Source organism: Populus nigra, chromosome 6 (genome assembly GCF_951802175.1).
Source record: "Populus nigra chromosome 6, ddPopNigr1.1, whole genome shotgun sequence".
In the NCBI taxonomy this organism is placed as follows: Eukaryota; Viridiplantae; Streptophyta; class Magnoliopsida; order Malpighiales; family Salicaceae; genus Populus; species Populus nigra.
The window spans coordinates 15,517,312-15,544,380 of NC_084857.1; the positions used below are offsets into that span (position 1 = coordinate 15,517,312).

Consider the following 27,069-nt stretch of genomic DNA (forward strand, 5'->3'; position numbering starts at 1 on the left):
TAGACATATTACCAGTTGGTTACGAACATTTAAATCCACCATTTTTATTTGGATTACAAGTGGTAAACCCCTTCATAATAATTAATTGTGCAAATTTTTACTTGTTATGCATTTTTAAAATTGCTAGTATGTTGTAAATGTTGAGTTACGCTTGGTGAAAGTGTTGATAGATGAATTAATGATGGTTTAGTGTTTGAATGTTGGAAAAAGTAGTGAGTAACAATTCAATTTGTTGTGTTTGAATGTATTGTTATGTTTTGAGATTTTTAATAAGGATAAAAATGTGATTTTTTCATGATAAGCTGTTTAGATTGTTGAAATCGTGATTGAATGTTGTTATGGTTCATGAATAAACAATGAATCAAATCTCAATTTGATGAATTATATGAGAATTTCATTTATGCTATATTAAGGTTTTATTTAATGTGAAGTAAGTTGAGGTTTTTTAGAATTAAGGCTTGAATTTGAAATTGGATGGCTTAATGATGATTAATGTCATGTGAATGAATTAAGTAATGAGTTAGTTGAGTTAATTAAAAAAGGGATATTTTTTTTTTTTTTGTAAGATTTCAGTAGTGTGAAAAAGAATATAAAGTAAGGAATTGTTGTTGTGGAATCTTGGTTGTAATGTGTTCATGTAACCAATCATTAATGATTGGGTTAATTGTGAAAGAAATGAAAGAAAATATACCCCTACCTATATTAATCTATTTGGCCAAAATGGGAATTTTTGGAGGAACGATTAGTTGATAAAATTGATATTAATTTATCAATGTGGTATTGTTGTTGAGATGTTTAAATGGTGATATATATGTTAGTTGAAAGAATTTTCAAAGAAAATGTCCACCCTTATGTTTTGGATGTTTCAACAAAATAGGATGAAAATTGTGGATTTTGCTTGGTAGAATTTAATTGTGGACTGTTGTGGGTAGAAATCATGCTTGATTGATTATTAACCTGCGACCATGAGATGATTAACTAAAATTTAAAGAAAATATGTAATTTCTTTAAATTAAGAAGATTAATTGAGGTGGTTAATTTAATGGAATAAATGTGCTTGAAAGATAAGTTATTGTATGAGAAATTCATGGTGGGTTGTTGATACAGGAGAGACTATCGAGGGAGCATCGAGACAGGATCTTGTATATTATGCTTAGATTTCAGGTAGGTGTCCAGACTTCAGGGAGGTGCCTAGACTTCAGGCTTTATGATTTAGTAACAATAATAGTAGTTATATTAGTATTACTACTACTACTACTACTACAACAATTACCATTATTATTTGTATTATTATTATCACCACCACCATCACAATTTTCATCATAATTTTTTCCAACATTACTATTAGTATTATTACTATCATTATTACCATTACTAGTAGAGCATCTCCAATGAAAAATGATTAAAGAGCCAAATGGATAAAATAGCTTTTTGAATAGTGTAAATATAGCTTTTTTAATTATGTGCATTCCAATGGTAAAAAGCTATTTAGAAAAGCCAATTATATTTTAATGTATTTCATGTTAAATCATGATGTTATTAATATAATTATATAACTAATTTAGATATTTTTTATATAATATAATTATGATGTTATTAATTATATAATTAATATGAGTAATTTATAAAAGTAATATAAAATTAATGAAGTAATATGAAAGTTAAAAGATATAATTTAAAATTAAATTTAAAATTTATTTATATGAATATTTTTAACTTTCAGTTTTATATATTAATGTTAAAAAATCAATTTTTTAAAAGTATATTCAAATTCAAACTTCGAAAAAAACCACCAAGATTTTAAATTTTGATTTTCAATTTTTTTTTAAAAAAAATAAAGCTTTGAAAAAATGACCATCAACATTTTAAAATTTCAAATTTCAAATGGGAAAAAATTAACAGCCAACATTCTAAGATTTCAAAATTTGAAAAAATAATCCATCTATAAATATTCTCATATACCTTTACATTTTTTCTCATCATTTTCTTCTCTCCAATCTTTATTATATTTCATTAAAATTCATCATAAATCATTCTAATTTTAATTTTTATGATACTTGTGATTTTGATGATGACATTCTTGTGTTCGCTTTTCAAGTTGCTACCGCTATGGTTGCTGAAGAAGAATCGAATAATTAAAGGCGGAAAATAGAGTATCGTGGCTCTATTCTTGATCACAATATTGTCAATCGTAATAGGAAGGTGAGTTAAGGTTATATAATGATTATTTTGCTGAAAATCCTAAATTCACTGAAAGTCAATTTCGAAGAAGATTTAAGATGAGTCGTTGTCGTTTTCTTCGGATTACAAATGCAGTGGAAGCTCATAATCCATATTTCAAACAAAGGATAACTACTCTTAGTGTTCTTGGTTTATCTTGCCTTCAAAAGGTAACTGCAGCTCACAGAATACTTGCATATGTTATTGCTGCAAATTTTATTGATGAATATCTTCAAATTGGAGAAACTACTGCGATAGAGAGTCTTAGAGCTTTCGTCAAAGTAATCGTAAAAGTTTTTGGTGATTGGTATCTAAGGGCACCAAACGAGGCCGATATTTGTCGATTATTATCAATTGGAGAGCAACATGGATTTCCAGGGATGTTAGGGAGCATTGACTGTATGCATTGGAAATTGAAGAAATGTCCAATTGCATGGCATGGGATGTATACTGGTCATTGTCGTGAACCAACTATAATTCTGAAGGTCGTGGCTTCACAAGATCTTTGGATATAGTATGCATTTTTTAGAATGCTTGGATCATTAAATGATATTAATGTTCTTGATCGGTCACCTATCTTCGCTGCACTTTGACACGACCAAAAGATTGATGTCTTTTCCCAAGTGCAGGGGTGTCGAAGTAATAAATAACCCGGCAAGACCGGGGTCGAACCACAGGGAGGTTACTTGTATAAATTATAAGCAACAATAATATAACAACAATAGTAACAACAACAACAACAACAACAACAATAATAATAGTAGTAGTAATACTAGTACTAGTAATAATAATAATAAACTTAAATCATGAAAGTTCTAGGAAATTGTCTCATCTTTCCAGGGTAAAAATTTGAGATCATTTGAACTTCTAGAACTTGAGATATGGGCTGAACACTGAACAGTATCTGGGCTGTAGGACAGATTCGGACTTCTTCGTTGTTGCTACAATTTGGACTTGAAAACGACCTTTTTAAATCTTGGGCTCCACATGAAAGTTGTAGGCCTACGTCTTATCTTTCCATCCATATAAAATGGACCTAAATCCAAGATCTACAGCTCCAGAATAAAAGGAAGAACAAAACAAAAGAAAAAGAAACAACACCAAAGAAACAAAGTTAAATACAAGAAAAGTAAAAGGAGAAAATAAAATAAATACTATAATTTGTACAAGAATTTACCTCCCCGGCAACGACGCCAAAAACTTGACACGACCAAAAGATTGATGTCTTTTCCCAAGTGCAGGAGTGTCGAAGTAATAAATAACCTGGCAAGACCGGGGTCGAACCACAGGGAGGTTACTTGTATAAATTATAAGCAACAATAATATAATAACAATAGTAACAACAACAACAATATTAATAGTAGTAGTAACACTAGTAATAGTAATAGTAATAATAATAATAATAATACCAATAATACTATTAATAATGATAATAATAAAGATGAAGAAGAAGAAGTTGATGAGAACTTTGAGATGGAAGATTAACGTAAAGATTAAACAATGATGACAACAAATGTCAAGGTTAGAGGATCCACTAATGGTACTTCAAACAAGTATAGTATAAACTCTTATTATTCAATTAGAAACCACACATAAAGGAGGTTCCAATCAGATTATAAATTGTTAACATGATTACATTAGTTATCTTATTGGAATAATGCTAATACTTGTAAATGTTGTCAGGCATTCATGATTATAACTTATGTTAACAACAAATCAAGTTCCTTTCATAGCTCAGGTGTCGGTTATACCATACAGTATGGGCTATGAAAGTGCCAAGTATTTGTTGTACCAAGTGTTATACAACATAAATCTAGATTAACCATTTAACAAGCAAAGTATTAAAAGTGAATAAGATAACAAATATAAAGCATGTTAGTATCCAACATTAAAATCCATGTTGAGTTTATATTATACTTATCCTTACACCATTAGTGTAACCTTTTCACCTTGACATAATTAACTTAGCTAGACATAATGAAAGAAAGAAACATAAATAAACAAGATAAGAACATAAGTAAGATAAAAGTTAACTAAGTAAAGGAAAGGAAATGAAAGGCATAAACTTGATATTAATGAAAGCAAAGCATAAGCAATACAAAAAGAGAAAGCAAGAGCATGATCTTGATCTGAACACCAAGATGCCTAAATACATGGCAAAATTCCTCCTTTTATAGGCCAAAATTCAGAACTATTGATTTGTTGACTAATTGATGAGTGGGTGGCCACATCTTGACTTGGTGACAATTCTTATCTTCTTGTCAGCCAAAAACGTCATTAATGACGTCATAATTTGAACAAACGTAAATCATGAAAGTTCTAGGAAATTGTCTCATCTTTCCAGGGTAAAAATTTGAGATCATTTGAACTTCTAGAACTCGAGATATGGGCTGAACACTGAACAGTATCTGGGCTGCAGGACACATTCAGACTTCTTCGTTGTTGCTACAATTTGGACTTGAAAACGGCCTTTTTAAATCTTGGGCTCCACATGAAAGTTGTAGGCCTATGTCTTATCTTTCTATCCATATAAAATGGACCTAAATCCAAGATCTACAACTCCAGATATGATCCAATTACCGAACAGTGTTCCAGTTTGGACTGCACCAGCATCTCTTTTCTAAGTTTGGCCATCTCTTTGTCCTTTCAATTTCAGTACTTCAACTCATCAATCAATTCTTTCATTTATGTGATAGGCCTGTATTTAAGATCAACATTTACCATAAATTAAAGGTATCTTATATAATTAGATATGTTATTATAAAACATGCTTTAGTTAAGGAGTTATTGATACTTCAAGTGCAAAATGATGATATAAAACCTTGATTAAAATGCATTTTTAAGTACTGATCACACCCCCCCAACCAGCTTATTACTAGTCCCTAGTAATTAAAGCGTTAAAATAGAAAAACAATTTGCAAATTCCACAAAGCAAGGCATTCATCATTCAACTTCCATTAATCTATCCAGATAAACAAACTCTCATTAAATTTATATATCTGCTCAATATCTCTTAAACAAAATATTAATAAACCTTCCTTGTTATGTGCTCAATGTATGAAACATAGATGATGAGGCTTTTATTGGAAGAAAACAATATTTTGTTCTAATGTTTAAGGTTAACTTCCTTGGGTTGGGATTATTTTATTTTATTTTACTCTTTTTTTTTTAATATCTATACATATAACTTAATGCATCTTTAACCCATGTAACGAGCTTTCGGCTAATGACTCCCAGACCAGTTGGTCTTAGGGCATTAGGTGTTGAGACACCCCTACGAGCTTAGTAACTCGGGTTGTAGATACTGATACGTAGATAGTGCAATGTTTGATTCCCTTAAGCTTTTCTCCTTAACCCATGTAACAAGCTTTGGGCCAATAGCTCCCAAGTCAGTTGACTTTAGGGTATTAGGTGTTAAAACACCCCTTTGGGCTTAATTGCTTAGGTTAGGGAGGCTACGAAATCAAACTTATCTACGTTTTTATTATCATCATTTTCTTTTTCTTCTTTTTTTTTGTTTTTTTTTTGTTTTTGTTTTTTTGTTTTTTGTTTTTTTTTTTTTGCAAATTATAGACTATCCCTATCCCTTAGTTGTTACCTTTAACAAAAGAACATAAATAATGTAATAATCCAATGTGCAACCCACAATCATATGTTAAAGTGTGTGTGTGAAAATGAAGGTTTAAGAATACTTGTTAAATGAGTATATGAGCATAATTAAGTGATAACAATGTGAGAGTTTGTAAACCTGAATATTTCAAGAAGTATTCTAATAGGCCTTGTTATGAATATTGCAAATAACCATTAGAAAATGTTTACTAAGATGCGTCTCAAGAGTCATTCCCCCTTACTTTGCCATCCTAGTAATAACAGTTTTGCCAAATGGTTTTTAAAAACAAAAACAGTTAGTTGGTTAGTTTTTTTTTTTAATTACTACTACCCTCTCCCCCCAATCAAAACGAGACATTGTCCTCAATGTCCTAAGGTAGAAAGATAGAGTATAGAAGACATCACCTGAAACAACGAACACTGACAAACCTGAAACACATTTAAACAAATATAAGAAATAACATAACAAAATATTATGCTTGAAATAAAACCAAAAGACACAAGGATTCACAAACGAAGGCTCAAATCCAATCTAAGCTTTTTACGGCTTTCTGTAGTTGACCAATTTATGCGACTCATGGAAGGATCAATTACAGGGGTGAAAGATTGTAGTTTGTCGATCAACTGTTCAACAGTAGCAGCAGAGATTATGATTTGTCATGCTGAAGATGTTAGAAATTCCTGTTCCACAGCAGAGATTATGATTTATCATAAAAACCATTAACATTGAGCAAACCGATAGGTTTATGGTGAAGTGAAGTTGGGCCCAAGAGGAAATATGAAAGATCTCTTCCAATATTCCCAGACCACCTGGTAAGGCAATGAAGGCATCAACATGGTTAAACATTGTATTCATTCGATCAAACATTGTGGAGACCTGTAGTTCCTCTCCAATTGTTCTTCCAATGATGTCCCCTTTTGTTAAAGCTTCGGGGACGACCCCCAAAACTTGACTACCTCCTAAAAATGCAGCTATTGCCACACCCCCCCATTAACCCAAGGCTGCCTCTCCCATACAGTAAATGAATCTTTTTCTCAGCTAGTACCTGACCAAGATGATTTGCTGCTTCTAAAAGAGCTATTTCCTTCCCAGGACTGGATCCACCGAAAACACAAATATTTTTATGTGATAACTTGAGGAACCTGCCATTTCTACACGCTTCTATATCTGTCTAATGTAAGGGTTAAGTAGAAATGAGGGGAAGGAAGAGAAGATTTTATAGATGCGGAATTGAAAATGCAATCATATCACCTATATGTAGGCCAGCTAGAGTCACACACACTCTCTCTCTCTTTATTTATTTATTTATTTATTTGAAAAAGCATGTGTATGTACAGGTAGTTGTGATTGTGGCTCACATCTTCCCTTGGTTTTACGTCCAAGAACGGCTTAAACGCCCTCTATGGGTCGGGGATAGGCTTCCCATCCAGTTTTCTTAAAAACTGGCAAACATGGTCTTTTTTAGTCAGATTCCCAAGACTAAGTCTATCATGTTCTTTATGAAATTGGGGTCATAAATCATGAATTGCACGATGCACATCTCCACTAGGATGCGTCTCAAGGGTCAACAAAAGATTATCTAAAGACCCCTTACTCAGGCCATCCTTAATTAATTGTATTTTATCTTCACGGTTTATAGATACCATTCCTAAAGAACGACATATGGTATTACAAGTCCATCTAGCACATCGGTGACAGACTTTCCGTCGTTTTGCATGATGTTTCTTTGCAAAAGTGCTTTTACCTGTTCCAGGTATGTGTAAAATGAAAGAATTGGAGGACTCACCTGATAATCGGACCTTTGCTTCAATCAGCCAGCGAATATCTTCAGGAATTCCATGATTCATTAACAAGTTCAATCTTGCACACCTAGCACGGTAAATTTTTGTAATCGCATTCTGAGGCAGAGCGGGAAAGTACTTTTTCAATTTTTCAAGAATGATGTCCATTTTGAAATGAGAATTGGAGAAGAGATTCAAAGAAGAGAGAAAGAGCAAAGAATTGCACAAATATATACAGATATCGGTTATTATAGGAAACTGAAAGAACCGATTTAAGTCACGGAGTACCGTTATCCGCCATTTGACCGGGATGAGAGACTAGCAAAACAAGAGTCACACCAAAAGGAAACACAAAAATAATGTGAGAAAAACAAAATAATCAACCTTTATCTACAGGATCATTCAAATTCATTTTCACTAGGAAAATTATCAAAGTAAGTTTTCAAACGATGTCCATTTCTCTTATAAACATTGTCATTCTTTGGATTCTCAATATCAAAGGCCCCATAAGGATACACATGTTTCTCAATAAATGGACCGCTCCATCTTGATCTTAACTTTCCAGGAAATAAATGGAGTCGAGAATTATAAAGCAAAACTTTTTGACCAGTATCAACTTTTTGACAATTTTCACAAGTTTTGCAGAATGCATGTGTCCTTGAACATGGTGGGCCAATAAAATCCATTTTGAAAGATTTTCGCTATGGTCTTTTTTGACGAGAAATGACTCCCATATGCTTCAGAATGACAAAATTTAATGACACTACTTACCTCATTGTCCGCAATGCATCTTTGAAATATTTGATCAGGACAATGTTTGAATAAGTTAGGGTCATCCCAATAAAATTTCTTCACTTCGTTCAAAAACTTACCTTTGTCTTCGGTACTCCAATGAGTTGGCAAGTCTCCTGAGGCAAGGAAATTGATATTTTTAGCAAACCAAGGCATTGGACTAAGAGAAAGTAAGGATTTGTCAGGAAAGTAATCATCGGTTGGTGTGATGTCAGATATCGAATCTGTTGTCACTCTTGACAAAAGATTCGCATCAACATTTTCAATGCCTTTTTCATCCGTGATTTCTTCCTGAGAATAAGTCATTTGCAAATCTTCAAATTCATCAAACTCAGTATTACTCAAAGTAGATTCAAGTTGATCACAAACTAATTCTTTAATAAGATCTACTTCTTGTAAATCATTATCATCTCTAGGTTGCTTGCAAATGTTGAAAATATTCATCTCCAATGTCATGTTCCCAAATGATAGCTTCATCAGTCCATTCCTACAATTAATCAATGCATTAGAAGTTGCAAGAAATGGACGCCCTAAAATAACAGGAAATGAATTGCATGCTTCAACAGGTTGTGTGTCCAAGACAATAAAATCCATAGGATAAATGAACTTATTGACTTGTACTAACACATCTTCAACTATTCCTCTAGGCACTTTTACAGATCTATCGGCAAGTAAAAGAGTTACAGAAGTTGGTTTTAACTCACCTAGATTGAGACTTTGAAAAACTGAATATGGAAGTAAATTCACACTAGCTCCAAGATCAAGTAAGGCTCTTTTAATTTTATGTTCTCCAATAAAGCAAGAAATTGTAGGACAACCAGGGTCTTTATATTTCAATGCATTATTGTTCTGAAGAATGGCACTTACCTGTTCGGCTAAAAAGGCTTTCTTTTTCACATTCAATTTTCTCTTCACAGTGCATAGATCTTTCAAAAATTTAGCATAAGAAGGAACCTGTTTAATAGCATCCAACAAAGGTATATTGATCCTTACCTGTTTGAAAGTTTCAAAGATTTCAGAGTTGTGATTGACTTTCCTTTGTTTGGTCATGGCATGAGGAAATGGAAGTGCTGGCGGAGAATCAGTCTTCTCTTTGTAATGATCAGATTCAACCTCTTCCTTACCCTCAGAGATTGACTCATCATCATTCTCACAAGGTTCAAGAATGGGTTTTTCAATAACCTTACCACTACGAAGAGTGATGACTGATTTTACGTGATCCATGTGTTGGCTTCCAAAACTTCTTGCATTCGCATTGTATTGTCCCTTGGGATTTTGTTGTGGTTGAGATGGAAACTTACCTTTCTCTTGGAAACTAAGAGCAGATGTCAATTTTGCAAGAGTATCTTTAAAATCTGTCATGCTTTGAGCAAGTTGAGTGTTAATTTCCTCTTGCTTTTCCATAAATGCATGCAATATTTCCTCAAGATTTCTTCTAGGAGGTGGAGCATAAGGAGGTGCATATCCATGAGAATTTTGGAAATTATGATGTGCTTGAAACGGTGGCTGTGAAGTTTGAGCATTATTGTTCTCACTCTTCCAACTGAAATTTGGATGATTTCTCCAACCAGGGTTATATGTTTGCGAATACAGGTTATGGTTGGGCCTTTGAAAACTGTTTAATGCATGGGCTTGTTCATGGAGACATTCTTTAAAAGAAGGCAAGGTTGGACAGTCATTGGTTGAATGTTCGTTGGTTTCATAAATTTGACACGCATTATCTTGAACAAATTTTAGTTGACCACTCTTTTTTAATTCTAGTGCCTCAACTTTCCTAGCTAAAGATGCAAACTTGGCTTGGAGGTCATGATCTTCCCTAAGGTTGTACATACCCCCACTAGATATATGAGGTTGGGTTTTACTTGGTGCCTCATAAGTTCCTGTAGTGTCCCAATTTTGTGTATTTTCAGCTAGCAAGTCTAGGTATTCCATTGCTTCATTAGGGTCTTTATCCTCAAAAGTTCCATTGCACATCATTCAACCATTTGCCTATCTCTAGGAGTTAACCCTTCATAAAAATATGAAACTAATCTCCATGTTTCAAAACCATGATGGGGGCAAGTATTAAGTAAGTCTCGATACCTATCCCAACATTGATAAAATGTTTCTCCTGGTTTTTGAGAGAAAGTAATGATTTGTCTTTTGAAAGAGTTTGTTCTGTGAGATGGAAAAAAACTTCTTTAAAAATTGTTGTTGCATTTCATCCCAAGCACGAATGGATCCAGGTCTCAAATTTTGTAGCCATGTTTTAGCTTTATCTTTTAATGAAAAAGGAAAAAGCTTCAATCTAATAGTGTTCATGCTACAATTTGAGTCATTATACGTGTTGCAAACCTCCTCAAATTCCCTTAAATGCAAGTATGGATTTTCTAAATCTAAGCCATGAAAAGATGGTAAAAGTTGAATAATACCTGTCTTAAAATTAAAATGAGATGCATCATGAGGAAAAACTACGCATGAGGGTGCACTTGTTCTTGTGGGATTCATGTGGTCTCTAAGTGTTCTAACCTGAATATTCTCATTATTCTCATTATGAAGCGATTAATTGTCTTCTTCGGCCATATTTTCTGAAAATGATGAGGATACCCTACAAAGTCTACCACTTAATGTACGTAACCACACTCTCATGCACGTGTAAGAAGAGAATAAAAGGAAGAAGAAAACAAAAGAAAAAGAAACAACACCAAAGAAACAAAGTTAAATACAAGAAAAGTAAAAGGAGAAAATAAAATAAATACTATAATTTGTACAAGAATTTACCTCCCCGGCAACGGCGTCAAAAACTTGACACGACCAAAAGATTGATGTCTTTTCCCAAATGCAGGAGTGTCGAAGTAATAAATAACCTGGCAAGACCGGGGTCGAACCACAGGGAGGTTACTTGTATAAATTATAAGCAACAATAATATAACAACAATAGTAACAACAACAACAATAATAATAGTAGTAGTAATACTAGTAATAGTAATAGTAATAGTAATAATAATACCAATAATACTATTAATAATGATAATAATAAAGATGAAGAAGAAGAAGTTGATGAGAACTTTGAGATGGAAGATTAACGTAAAGATTAAACAATGATAACAACAAATGTCAAGGTTAGAGGATCCACTAATGATACTTCAAACAAGTATAGTATAAACTCTTATTATTCAATTGGAAACCACACATAAAGGAGGTTCCAATCAGATTATAAATTGTTAACATGATTACATTAGTTATCTTATTCGAATAATGTTAATACTTGTAAATGTTGTCAGGCATTCATGATTATAACTTATGTTAACAACAAATCAAGTTCCTTTCATAGCTCAGGTGTCGGTTATACCATACAGTATGGGCTATGAAAGTGCCAAGTATTTGTTGTACCAAGTGTTATACAACATAAATCTAGATTAATCATTTAACAAGCAAAGTATTAAAAGTGAATAAGATAACAAATATAAAGCATGTTAGTATCCAACATTAAAGTCCATGTTGAGTTTATATTATACTCATCCTTACACCATTAGTGTAACCTTTTCACCTTGACATCATTAACTTAGCTAGACATAATGAAAAAAAGAAACATAAATAAACAAGATAAGAACATAAGTAAGATAAAAGTTAACTAAGTAAAGGAAAGGAAATGAAAGGCATAAACTTGATATTAATGAAAGCAAAGCATAAGCAATACAAAGAGAGAAAGCAAGAGCATGATCTTGATCTGAACACCAAGATGCCTAAATACATGGCAAATGCCTCCTTTTATAGGCCAAAATTCGGAACTATTGATTTGTTGACTAATTGATGAGTGGGTGGTCACATCTTGACTTGGTGACAATTCTTATCTTCTTGTCTGCTAAAAACGTCATTGATGACGTCATAATTTGAACAAACTTAAATCATGAAAGTTCTATGAAATTGTCTCATCTTTCCAGGGTAAAAATTTGAGATCATTTGAACTTCTAGAACTCGAGATATGGGCTGAACACTGAACAGTATCTGGGCTGCAGGACAGATTCGGACTTCTTCGTTGTTGCTACAATTTGGACTTGAAAACGGCCTTTTTAAATCTTGGGCTCCACATGAAAGTTGTAGGCCTATGTCTTATCTTTCCATCCATATAAAATGGACCTAAATCTAAGATCTACAGCTCCAGATATGATCCAATTACCGAACAGTGTTCTAGTTTGGACTGCACCAGCATCTCTTTTCTAAGTTTGGCCATCTCTTTGTCCTTTCAATTTCAGTACTTCAACTCATCAATCAATTCTTTCATTTATGTGATAGGCCTGCATTTAAGATGAATATTTACCATAAATTAAAGGTATCTTATATAATTAGATATGTTATTATAATACATGCTTTAGTTAAGGAGTTATTGATACTTCAAGTGCAAAATGATGATATAAAACCTTAATAAAAATGCACTTTTAAGTACTAATCACACTTGCTGAAGGTCGAACTGCTCCTGTCAATTATACAATTAACGGGCATAAATATACAATAGGATACTATTTAGCAGATATGATTTATCCTAATTGCTCAACCTTTGTTAAGACAATCCCAAGGCTATTAGGAGCAAAGAGAAAATATTTTGCAAGTAAGCAAGAGTCTGCAAGAAAGGATGTAGGGCGGGCATTTGGGGTGCTCCATTCTCGTTTTGCAATTGTATGTGGACCTGTTCGATACTGGGATGAAGAAACGCATGTAAATATTATGAAAGCTTGCATAATAATGCATAATATGATTATTGAGGATGAAAGAGCAATGAACCTTGGATTTAACCATGAACATGAAGTCAATTCCTTTATATCAGTGTCACATGGTGAAATACCAGAACTACATGATTTTCTTCAAACTCATAATCGAATCAGGGTTAGAGCAACTAGCTCTCAACTATAAGAAGATTTGGTTGAACATTTGTGGGAACAATATGGCAACGAGTAGAATCATTAGATTTGAACTTCTTATGTCATCATAAGTTTCAAGTTTTTTATGTTTTTTTTTCATTATGGTTGTTATCTTTTAAGTTAATTAATCCTATTTATTGTTGTTAAATGTTAGAAAAACTTCAAAAAAGTATTATGAATTGATACCACTTTTATAACAATATATTTAAAATAACCAAGAAATTTCTACATATTTAATTAAAAATACATTACATTAAACAATAAATCAATCTAGTTAATTAAAAATTAAAACCCCTCTTTTGCATAATTTCTAACTTTCTATTTTGAAAATACGCTGCAGAAATTGGATCCAAATTAGAAATATCAATTTTCATAATTTGTTCTTCTTTCTCAATCTTGTCCAATTCTTGTTTCTCTTGACTTTGTTGAATTATCATAGCTTGTTGCTCTAACATAATTTTTATGTCTTGTTTCTTCTAATCCTCAATTTCAATTAGAGTATCACTTTGTTGTAAGAGATTTGTTACAGTTACCTCCCCAACTTTATCTTTTCCTTGTTTATGTTTAAGTCGTTCCTTTGCAGCCTTCTGACCAATTGGTTTATCTTGATAAATCAACAATTCACTGTCTTCTCCTAAACTAATAGAATCAGGGGTAGATGGAGCTGATGAAGCCGGATTTGCATTGACATGACGTTTTTGTTTCTTGTTTGACCTTTGATGTGACTTGCACGCTCAAATTGTCATTTAGTTTCTTTTCTTAAGATAACCCAATAATTAGTTGAAATTGTTTGCCAACGCAAGAAGCATACGTTTGTTGAGCATCATTAATCTGGTAAAAAATTAGAGAAATTAAATAATGTTAAAATATGTGTTAAACAATTTAATATGAAAATAAATATTAAAATTACCCTTGATTCTACGGTCATTCCACTTTACTGATGATTTTCAATTTGAGTAACAAATCCAATAAATTTACCGACTATTTATTTCTTACCATCTACTTGAGATGCTTATTTGGGAACGATTATTCAAGTTTCCTCCATTCTCTACAAAGTAAGCATGTACATGAGTCCAGAACTGTTTTGTTTGTTGTTCAACTCATGTAATTGGATCCTTGCTTGTATTTAGTCATGTAGAGACAAGTAAACAATCTTTCTCTGATGAGAAATTTTTACTTCTTTGTGATTTTTTTGCCGAATGGACATTTAAATTCGAGTATGTTAAGTCATCAATTAATTGATTTGAATCACTTGGTTGAGAGAAAATATCTTTTGACTCACTCATAAGAAAGTTGGTAAAAGAGCTTGGAAAATTTGAATCCATTTACATAAAAAAAAAAAACTCAAGTTAAAACGTTATAAGAGAGTGTAAAAGAAGCTCACATTCAATATCTAGCAATTTTGTAGTTTCCATACATGTGAATTAATAATAAGCATTGCCTCCTACTTGTTCTAACATAACAATTTGACCATTTTTGGAACTAAAAGAGGATTGATATACTGGTTTAATTGTATTTTCAACAAAACAAAATTTAATAGACCTCAAATTAAAACAAACAATCAAAAATAAATTTTAAATATGTCACTCTATATTTTTATCAATATCAACTACCATTATTAATTCCTCTCAATTTTATCAAAGATAACAACATAAATAAAAATTATCTTCCTTAACCCATATAAAAAACATAAAATAACAAAGACATAAAAATCATCACAAATATCAAATTAACAACAAAAAGTCTAAAAAATCAAGAGATATAAAAGAGAAAATAGAAAAAGCTTTTAAGCAAGCATACCTTTTAATTTCAACTAATTGACACAACCGATGTTATTAATTAACCGGAGAATAATTGATTTCTGTTTTTCTAAATTTAAGAGAAGGGTGAGGCACAATACAAAATTTTAAAATTTACAAGTTCTTTCCTCCTGCTTTTAAAGGAAAAAAATAAACCATTGACCAACGGCTATAAAAATAGCTATTGGCCAATAGTCATTTGCTTTTGCCATTTCTACAGAGAAATGTAGAAATGGCTCTTCATATGACAAATAACTAAAATAGCTATTCGTTTACTTGAGGTGTTGGAATGAAGAAATGCAGAAGCAAAAGCTAAAAGTATAATTTTTTTTACATTTGGCTCTTCATTTAGCTCTCTCGTCGGAGATGCTCTTATTATTACTATCATCATTATCATCATCACAAAAAGGCTAAGGAAACAAAATAAAAAATCAAAAGCAGAAGGATCAAATTAAAATTATTATTATTGAAAGAAAAAAATCATAAACTTGATTTGAAGGATAAAATTAAAAGCCATAAAAAATTTGACAAAAAAAATCAAAATAGAAGAACCAAATCGAAAAACATTATATATACAAATCAGAATTAAATGATTAAATTGAAAATAAATAAAACTTTAATAAAAGAAAAAAGAACAAAAATAAACAAACAAAACTTAAAAGACTGAATTTGAAACACCAAGAATAATGATGACTAGAGTGCATTTCTCGGTGTAGGAGAGAGAAAAAAAAGCCATCAACAATAAACTAGTCATTGTAAGCTTACATGCATCACCCAAAAAAAAAAGATAGCAAAGAATAAAATAAGTCGACATAAATATATTTTCACTACTAGGAGCTGCTACGCGCATCATCCAACGTACACAATAGCTCCTACGCATCAATAATTTTTTTTATTTTAAAAATATTAATTAAATGCTAAATGATGTTGTTAGCCTTGACCAAACCAACAATTAATAAAAAAAAAATGAGATTAAAGACCCTTATACCACTGATTCCATGAGTTTAATTTCTTGACTTCAAGGGTATATTTGTAGTTTAACTATATATTAAAAAAACTTAAAACTTATTTATTATTTATTAAAATATTGTAGAAATAAAAATACCTCAAATAAATCTATAATGACTGATTGAAAAAAAAAAGACTAATCCCAGTTTAAATACATTAATTTTGTTTTTTTTTTTTTGAAAGGACATAAACATCACTTTTACTGTTATAGTAAATAGTGAATTGTATGAAATCACCTGTTATAGTAAATAGTGAATTGTATGAAATCACCTTCACGCTCTTTGTTCAGCCGACTCTGACAGCTGCGCTGTTCACTCACTCACTCAGATTAGATCTGATCTCATCTCTCGCTCTCCAATTCGCAGGTGAAATCCCTAACGCTAGCTTCCCTAAAATAATGCATGTTTCCCAATTTTTATTTTTTTTTAGTTTAACGTGGGTGTCTGGGCCAGCTTGCGCGTACCTCGACTAATCCTACGGGCCCTAAAGTTAACGACCATGTAAGCCTCTAGTGGTTATCATATGAGCAACAACATGGCTCAAACCTGAGATCACGTAGGGAGTAAAATGTTTCCCAGTTTCATTATTATGAAATTATGTCAAATGCCTACGTATCGATCTGTTCTTGGCGATGGAATTTGTGTTTCGATTGAAGATGATGATGATGATGATTTATTTATAATGGAATTGTACCAATCTGTAATTCTGTTGGTTAAAATTTTGGATGTGGTATTTGTTTCTGCAGGTGAAAATGGCAGAATCAAAACAGGATTGAGGAAGCCTGTATTCACCAAGGTTGAGCAGCTCCGCCCAGGCACTGGTGGCCATACTCTCACTGTCAAGATTGTTAGTGCAAAGATGGTATTACAGAAGGGTCGAGCTGATGGTCCTCAAGTACGCCAAATGAAAATTGTTGAATGTTTGGTCGGGGATGAGACTGGATTGATTATCTAGTAGTGTGTCATATCATGAATTTTGTTCAAATGGGCTCTTTCTTTTTTTAGTGACATTCAATATTGTTCTGGGAAAGCTTACAGTCATTTTTTTTTTTACTTTTCTTTGTGTGAAACTCTGAACCTTGTACACATGATCTGATAAGTGAGAGCGTGGATTACTTTGGGAAAGATGTTTGGGTTAGATGTTCAATCAAAAGTGATAAATCCTCACCAGACCATTGTGGATGTTTTAACCATTTTCACTGCCATTCCAATTAAATGAGAGCGAAATTTTCTTGAGTTTTGTCTTTTGACAATTTGGTTGAGGCGGCATGTGTTATCTTGGTTTCTTCATCTGTCAAAACAAGGAACTGATAAAAATTCAGATTATGTGACTATCTAGTTTTTGGATTTTCCCAGTCTTGCTGGTTATATTTAACTCTTCTTATTTTTGTTTAGTGGACTTGATGCAAGAGGGTAAGGGTACTACTGTGATCCTTCGCAATGCGAAAATCGACATGTTTAAAGGATCAATGAGGCTTGCTGTGGACAGGTGGGGCCGTGTTGAAGTCACTGAACCTGCTGATTTCACTGTGAAGGAAGATAACAACCTATCGCTGATTGAACATGAACTTGTAAACGTCGTTGAAGAATGACTTGTGAATGGTGTTTGCTACTCAGCTATGACAGGAGAATAAAAAACAACTCCAGAAAAAGCAAATCACTGTTAGAGGACATATTAAATCAAAAATGCTTGTGAAAGTTCATTTAGGAAAGAGGATATCTGCAAGCTAATACTGCTCCAGTTGCTCTTACTCCCTATTTATTCGTGAACAGTTGTTGATCTTGCACTACCATGTCATGATAGATATAAAAATGATCGAAGTATGTTCGGTTCTTGCATGCTTGGTCTTTTTAAGCTCTGTTGCCAACTCCTATCTTTACCCCTACTAATGTGAAATACAAGATTGGACACTCGATCAAGCCCTCCGCTTTAGTTGTAGTAAATTTGAGAGAGCATTTCCTTACGATGGATAGTTTGCTGTCGAGGTCAATCTAGGAGTGGATTTATTTGCCCCGAAAATAATTGAAAATGCCTAGCAAATATTCTGAACCTTGAACTAGAAATGAAGTTTGGAATGCAGTATTCTCACAAGAAGAAGAAGAAGAAGAAGAAGAAGAGACAAGACATCTCTTACCAAAACCTTAGTAATCTTGCCAAGGCATGCTATCTCGTATATTCAACACAGCAAGCTTATTCAGTCAATGTAAGACTTAAGGCGTCCACAAGCACAAGCAAAGGGCTGATTTAACCGGAGGTTATATTTGGTTTGGTTTTGTATTTTAAAAGTATTTTAAAAAAAAAATTAATTATTTTTATTTGCTTCAAATTAATACTTTTTTTAGCATTTTTAGATCATTATATTAAAAATAATTTTAATATGTTACTACATAAAAAAACATTTTAAAACAACTGCAACTAGACTTTTAAACCGTAAAAAACTCCTTAACCAAACAATGGTGATTTTTACGAGGCAGACTGTCCCATATATTCAACACAACATTGGGATCAGCTTGGGCAAGAAGGATTTTGGGCTTTTCAATTATGAAGTTAGAGCTCTGCGCTGACACTTGATTAGCTATTAGAGTTCAAGGACGTCTTTTATCAGAGGACGGGATGTTTGATTCCGAGCCCATCCCCGACTGGGCTTGATCCAGGCCTAAGTCCTTATCTTTGTTTTTTATTATTTTTTTTATTTTAAGATATTTTTTACATATATAATTGTATTACAAAATTTTATTTATTATTTTATCAAATCCCTTCAAATGAAAATTGAAGAAACTAATTAACCAGGGTAGGTTATAGTTTATATATATATATATATATATATATATATATATATATATATTTGTTAAATCTACTTATTTTCTTGAATAGAATTTTATGAATTTATTGATTTCTCACTTTCCACGCAAGCAAAACTGTCATCTTCTTTTTTGGATAAAGCACATTAGTACATTTAATTACTAAGATCCCCACAGTATTACTGATTCTAGTTTGTATACATGCTCAATTATCTAAGATTCTTTTTATTATTTTACGTTTTATCTATGATAATTGTTTTTGGTACCATATCGTTATTAAGATTAGTAATTTATGTAGATATCATCAGTTATTGAAAATTATCTCATAAGATTGAAATATGATTAGGATTAATTATGGCTTAATTTGGTAACTATTTGGTTTGTGGTGTTTTTTTTTTATTATTATTAGTTCATGGAAACTAGCATTATGAATTTAATTTTTATTTGAAGTAATTAAACAAAATTTTAACAATGATGCATGTGCAGAAATTATTAGGATACACAAAAGTATCAACCAAGCATCATTTCCTTAAAAAAAAATTAGTTGAGTATTTTGCCGTTTGAATTTAATTTTAAGACATAAATACCCCTCGCTACCTTTTTTTTTCCAAGAATAAAATACCCCTCACTACAATTGCCTATGACCAATCTCAAAGAATAAAAAAAAATCCCTGATATAATCGTAGGTCTTGGGAATTAGTTTGTTTGCCATACCAAATATTAATGTAGTAGAAGTTTCATAACAGGCATGATGTATTTCAAGGTGCATATGGTTAAATTAATCCAGATTAGTACAAAAAAAAATATGAACATAAAAGAAAAGAAGACCGGAATTCTCATTAATTTTTTTATTTTAAAAGTGCATGCTTTCACCTAAATACAAAGTGATTATATATAGGCTAACCTGAAAATACTATTCTACCCTTAATAAATAAAACAAGATAAATATATAGTGTTTAACATCTCCCCTCAAACTCACGATGCGGAAGCTACAAACATCAAGAGTTTGCCAACTAGAAAACGAAAGCGAGAAATACATTGCGACTTGGTAAAAAAATCTGCAATCTGCAAGGATGAAGAAACAAAAGGCAAAGTAATAGTGTCATGCTTGAGATGATGATGAGAAAGATGACAATCAATCTCAATATGCTTAGTTCGTTCATAAAAAACTAAGTTATGAGCAATCTGAATAGAACTCTAATTGTCACAATACATAGGAGTAGGATGCGAAAAGAAAACTCTCATATTTGCAAGTAATCAACGTAACCAAACAATCTCTTTGGTAGTAGATGTCATAACACGATATTCTACTTCGGTTGAGGATTGAGAAACAATAGATTGTTTCTTGCTCTTCCAAGAAATAAGAGAATCACCTAAAAAGATATAGAAACCAGTAACAAACTTGCAATCTATGGGATCACTACAATGATCAGCATCAGAGTATGCACGCAACTCCAAGAAAAAGGTGGATGAAAGTAAAATACCCTGAAAAACTATACCTCGAATATATCACAAAATATGAAGAATGACTGCCCAGTAAACAATAGTAGGAGAAACAACAAACTAACTAACAACATGAACACCATATGTGATATCTGTACAAGTAATGGTGAGGTATACCAAATTTCCAACAATAGTATGATATAAAGTAGGTTTTGTCAAAGGTAAACTATCAGAAGAAGAATACCTTGCGTTAACTTCAATAAGAGTATCTACAATCTTGTTATTAGTAAGTTTAGCCCGTTCAATAATATCTGCAACATATTTCGACTGAGAAAAAAGGTAACCTCTAGGTGAGTAAGCTACCTCAATACCCAAGAAAGAAGAGAACTCAAATCCTTTATTTCAAACTGTCTTAGCCAATTCTGTCTTCAAAACTAAGATACCATCAATGTCATTACCAGTAATAATCATGTCATCAACATATAAGGATAAAATGATATGACCTGCAACAATACACTTAATAAAACAAGTAGAATTATGACTACAAGAAACAAATCCAAGAGATGAGATCACAATAGAAACTTTCTCAAACCAAGCACGAGGTACTTGTTTGAGACCATATAATGCTTTATTGAGCTTACAAACATACCAAGAGTCATACGAAAAAGTAGGAAAAGGCGCCATATAGACTTTTTCTTAAAGATCTCCATTCAAGAAAGCATTTTTAACATCAAATTGTGAGATATGTCATTGACGAACCGAAGCTACGACAATAAGAGTACGAATAGTAGTCACTAGTTGGATGTCTACGCTACGCGGTAGGCTTACGTTTTATTTTCATAACAAATACTGTAAAAAATTATAATAAAAAAATATTTTTTTAATATTAATAATAATATTTTTTTCAAATTTATTAATTATTTTATTAATAATATTAATTATAATAAAAATAATAATATTTATAACACAAATAATACAATTTTTTATATGAATATTTAGAATTATAACAAAAATAATAATATTTATCACATAATAATTATATTAAGAATTCCAAGGATGATTATAACATAAATAATAGTATTTTTTAAATCAATACTTTGACTTATAATAAAATAATAATACTTGCAATACATATAATAATATTTTTGATATGAACACTTTGAATTATAAGAGAGATAATAATATTTATAACACACATTAATATATTAAGAAAACGGACGTGGGGTTAGGCAGCGTCCAGGTCCAATACGGAGTTGGACGCGGACGCGTCCAGGCCCAACTTGGGGTTGGTCACGGTCAAGTCCAGACCTAACATGGGGTTGGGCATGGACGCATCCAGACCCAACACGGGGTTGGGCGGGGATGCGTCCTGGGCCAACCTAGAGTTGGCTACGGTCGCGACCAAACCCAACGTGGGGTTAGGCGAGGATGCGTTCAGGACCAACATGGAGTTCGCCGCGGTCGCGGCCATTCTCAATGTGGGGTTGAGAGTGGAAATGTCGAGGCCTAATATGGCATTGGGCACGGTCGCGTCCAGACCCGACATGGGGTTAGGCGGGGATGCGACGAGGTCCAACATGGATGTGACCGTTGTCGCGTCCAGACCCAACTTGGGGTTGGGCGGGGACTTGTCTAGGCCAACATGTAGTTGGGCACGGACATGTCTAGGCCCAACCTAGAGTTAGTCGTGGTTGTGTCCAAACCCAATATGGGGTTGGCGTGGACGCGTCTAGGTCGAATATGGAGTTGGATGCGGTCGCATCCAATCCCAACATAGGGTTCGGCGTGGACGCGTCTAGGCCCAATATAGGGTAGAGTGGTGACGTGTCTAGGCCTAACCTGGGGTTGGCCGGTGACACGTCCAGCCTAACGTGGGGTTAAGCGGTGACGCGTCCAGCCCAACGTGGGGTTGGGCGTGGATGCGTCCAGGCCTAACATGAGGTTGGGCGTGGATACGTCCATGTCCAACATGGAGTTGGGCGCGGTCCCGTCTAGCTCATCATGGAGTTGGGCATGGAGGCGTCTCGGTTTAACATGAAGGTGGCAGCAGTCGAGTCCAGACTCAACGTGGGGTTGGGCCTGGATGAGTCTAGACCCAACGTGGGATTAGGCGTGGACGTATCCAAGTCCAACATGTTATTACCACCAAAGAGAAACTATATAGTTGATTTGAAGAATAAAATTAAAAATTATTATTATTATTATTATTATTATTTGTGCCATAAATATTATCATTTTTATTATAATTGAAGGTATTAATATTAAAAATACTATTATTTGTGTTATAAATATTACTATTTCTATTATAGTTCAAAGCATTAATATAAAAATATTAATTTTTCCAGTACAAATAATTTTATTTTTATTATAATTCAAAGCATTAATACACGTCCAGGTCTCACCACATGGCATGCGGGTTAGGCTATGCGCCCTAAGTAAGGCAGCCCAAGTGTCAAGTGTCCTAACATAAGGGTGTGGGCCAGGCTCATGCCAAGCGCCACGTGGCACTCAGGCCTGACCCAACACAAGGGTAGGTCAACCCAAACGCTAGGTGTCCTCACATGGGGACGCGAGCCTGGTTGACACCCAGGGCAGCCCCACCAAAATTCGAAGTGACCATTTTCTCCTCAATCATTCTTTTAATGCCAAATGCATCTTAGTGAAAAGATAACACCACCCCTACCCTGCTGCCCTTGCAACTCTTTGTGGCAAGGGCTGAGCTATAATTACACTGCTCCAATCCACAGTGTTTTGAGCCTAGGTAAACAGTAAGAGGAGCACTGAGTCCTTTATTAAAAATACTATTATTTGTGTTATAAATATTATTATTTCTATTATAGTTCATAGAATTAATATAAAAAATATTATTATTTGTGGTACAAAGATTATTATTTTTATTATCATTGAAAGTATAATACTAAAAATAGTATTATTTGTGGTGTAAATATTTTTTTATTGTTATAATTGAAAGTATTAATATTAAAAATAGTATTATTTATGTTATGAATATTATGATTTTTATTATAATTCAAAGTATTAACATCAACAATACTATTATTGGTGGTATAAATATTATCATTTGTATTACAATTGAACTAATAATATTTAGAATACAAATTATAATATGTTTGATATTAATACTTTCGACTATAATAAAAATAATAATATTTATAAGGGAAATAATTATATTTAGAAACCCAAAACCCAATAGCCCTAGGTCCTAACGCAAGACCAATTAGTCATGGGCACAGGGTAAGCCAGCCTCAACGCCACGTCAAGTCTGATCTAGTGCATAAGCAAGGCAGCCCAAGCGCTAGGTCTCGTCATGTGAAGCACGGGTTTGGTTGTGCACCCTAGCAAGGCAACCTCAGCGCCACGCGGCATGCTAGTCTTACCCAGCTCAAGCACCAGGTGTCCCCACGTTGGGGAGCGAGCCAGGCCCACGCCCAGGGTAAGGTCAAGCCAGCTCCAGTACCACATGGGGCTCGAGCTTGACCTAGTGCAAGGGCAAGTCAGTCCTAGTGTTAGGTGTCCTTTCATGGGGGCGCGGGTCTCGCTGACTCCCGAGGCATCTCCACCAAAACTTGAAGTGATCATTTTCTTCTCAACCATCCATTCAATGCCAAATGCATCCCAGTGTAAAGACAACCCCACCCTTCCCCCGTTGCCCTTGCACTCTTTGTGCCAAGGGTTGGGCTGCCATTAAACAGATCCAATCCACAGTGCTTTGAGTCTAGGTAAACATTAAGAAGGGCACTTAGCCCCTTTTTTTCAACAGAGGCAAATGTGTCCTCATAATCCATACTATATTGTTAAGAGTATACTTTTGCAACTAACAATAGACCCATCAAAATTAGTCTTGATCTTATACACCCAACAACAACCAACAATACTCTTACCAGGAGATAAAGGATCAAATCCCAAGTATATGTCTTATGCAAAGTGGAAAATTCCTCATCCATAGCTTGTTTCCAAAGAGGATAAGGAATTGCCTCTTTATAGGTACAAAGCTCAGAAAGACAAAGAATAGAAGCTAAAAAGAAAGTAAATGATGAAGAATAACAAGAATAAGCAAAGTGTAGTAGTTTTATGGACTTGTGAATGTGTATGGATTAACGTAAAGGTGGATCCATAATCTCAAATGAAGCTTGGGGGGTTGTAGATAAGAATGGAGTTTCAGGTGTGCCGGAGAGTAAAGTGTCAATACCTGCAGGATGATAAGTATAAATTGATCAAACATGGGAAGGGGTATCTGAGGTACTAGGAACCTGAGATGATAAACTACCAGAATCCTCAGAAAAAGGGATTTATACGAATAATACCAGATCTAGTCGGGTTATGAGTAGTGGATGGAATAGAAAAGAAAGTTATATCCTCGAGAAAGGCAACATGACGAGACATATAAAGTTTCTGAGTTATTGGATTAAAACAACAATACCCCTTTTTACCTTCACCATAACCTAAAAATACACAAATAACAGATCAAGATGATAACTTTTTGCATTCTGCATGTAGATGAAGAATGAATCAAGTACAACAAAAAACTCTGAAGGAGAAATAATCAAGGACATACCCTTATAACTTTTCAAACGGAGACAAACTTGAATGACGAGAGGATGAAATGGTATAATCAAACTTACAACAATAAGAAGAGCTTCTTCCCAAAACTCACTAGGAACAGAAGCAGACAATAAGAGAGAATAAGCAGTTTCAACAATGTGCCTATGTTTTCTTTCAACTCTATTTTACTTAGGGTTATTTGTACATGAAGTTTGGTGAAAGGTTGCATCTAACGCAAGCAACTAACGAAATTTATTAGATGTGTATTCTCCACCCAAATCACACATAAAGCATTTGATTACAGTAGAATGTTCAGTTTTGACAAGAGTCGAAATGCTGCATATTGCACCCTCGCGGCAAAGCGCGGCGTCGCAACGACCCTCGATTGATTTCGGAGTCGTTCGTTGTTTTTTGTAAATAAGGGAGTCGCCACCTAATATTATGGTCACTAGGAAATGTAACTGGTCTATCAAAGATTCTAAGGCAAGGGATTGGTTGCGTAAAGGGAAGGTATTAGCACATCTAATACGCTTTACCTAAGGTAAGCTGCTTGATATTTGGTTTGCTTTATAATTGCTATGGTGTTGGTGTTTTCCTAGGATACGTTTTGCTATGATGAACAAACTTGGACTGGAAGTTTAAAAAGAAATAACCATTGGTCAATGTGGATCACACCCTTAGATATGTCTACAAAGTACCAAGGAGAACCAATACAAATCTCTTAAAATCTGTGTTTGATGTAGACTAAATTTATTAAGATAGAAATCCAAAGAGATTCCATGTGCTTTAAAAACTCATTTTTCCCTTAGTATTTTAAAAGTTTGCGACTCGTAAATCGCAAGGAGGAGGGAAAAATTTAGAAATCTAGGGAAATTCATAGCGCTTTAAAAGCTTCTTTTTGCCTTAGTGTTTTATACTTTTACGGCTCGTAAACCGTGGAGTCAAAAATTAAAATGTCCTCAATTATAATCGAGGCTTCTTTCAAGGATGTGTGATGACTTATTATTCCTAAAAAAATATTTTGGATATTAACTACTTGGGGTTTCTTTATCCAAATATTAACGGTGAATAATAACAACTTATTTCCAATAATATTTTAGATATTCATCCCTTTGGGATTTTTTTATCCAAACATTAACGGTGAATAATAGATGAATTCCCCCAAAATAAGATTTTTGTATTTTTTTGGAATATTAGCCAATACCTTTTAAAGTTTTACGAGCATGTTGTAAAATCTAGAAATGCAAGAAAATAATTTTTTGTTGTGTTTAAGAAATCCATGTGAACATTTTCAAAACTTCAAATATTTGTTTTTTATATATAAAAAAGGAAATTCAAAATATGTTAGGGTATTTGCTGTATGCAACACACAAGAAAATATATTTTTTTTCAGATATATATATATATATATATATATATATATATATATATATATATATATATATATATATATATATATATATTTGCAACATTTCGTGGAAAAACCGGGTATTTTAATACCAGATTTGTATTTCCACAATATAAAAAATAACAAACCATAAACTAAATATATGAGAAAACCAACGATATTACTCGTTTTTTTTTTGCTGGGTCCAGCTCAACCGTTGTGGCTGGGCTGAACCCAGCAGGCCTAGCCGGGTCACTAGCACAAACCAGTGACCTGGTTGGGCACTGTTGCAGATTGCATGCGTGAGATGCATGCACTGCACAGTGTGAAGGTAATTAATTTACCTTCGCATAGTGCCTAAATCCTTTACTGAATGCAAAACAAGAACAGGAAAAGAAAGACTTACCTAGCGAGGCAACGGTTGGAGGTGAAATGGAGAAAGACGACTGGTTACTGCTCATGAAGGATGCCCTGCTTGTTGTTCATGGTGGAGCCAGGCTTGCCGGCTGTTGTCGCTGCTTGTTTCAGGTGCGGTTGTAGACAAAACGGGAAATGGTAGCCCACTAGTCGGTCGATATTTCTCCTCTATTTCTCGTGTTACTGGAAGGGAAGGATGGCTTCTGCTAATTTTGCTACTGCGGCTGAGGAAACGTGTGGCTTCTGCTAGTTCTATCAATGCGGCTGAGGAAGGATATGGTTGCGGAGGAGGCTACAACTGGGCGAGTGGCTCAGCTCGTTTTTGGTTGTTGTGTTGATAGAGAGGGAAGGCC

General features: G+C 33.6%; 1 protein-coding gene across 1 annotated transcript; it reads left to right on the top strand.

The window, feature by feature from the left end:
- The first annotated feature begins 2,279 nt into the window (after positions 1-2,279).
- Positions 2,280-17,946, top strand: LOC133697307 (uncharacterized). The gene is made up of 3 exons (XM_062119784.1): positions 2,280-2,705; positions 16,398-16,473; positions 16,854-17,946. Exons 1-3 carry the CDS (start codon positions 2,280-2,282, stop codon positions 17,060-17,062), a joined length of 711 nt encoding a protein of 236 aa, XP_061975768.1. The 3' UTR covers positions 17,063-17,946.
- Positions 17,947-27,069: the final 9,123 nt, after the last annotated feature.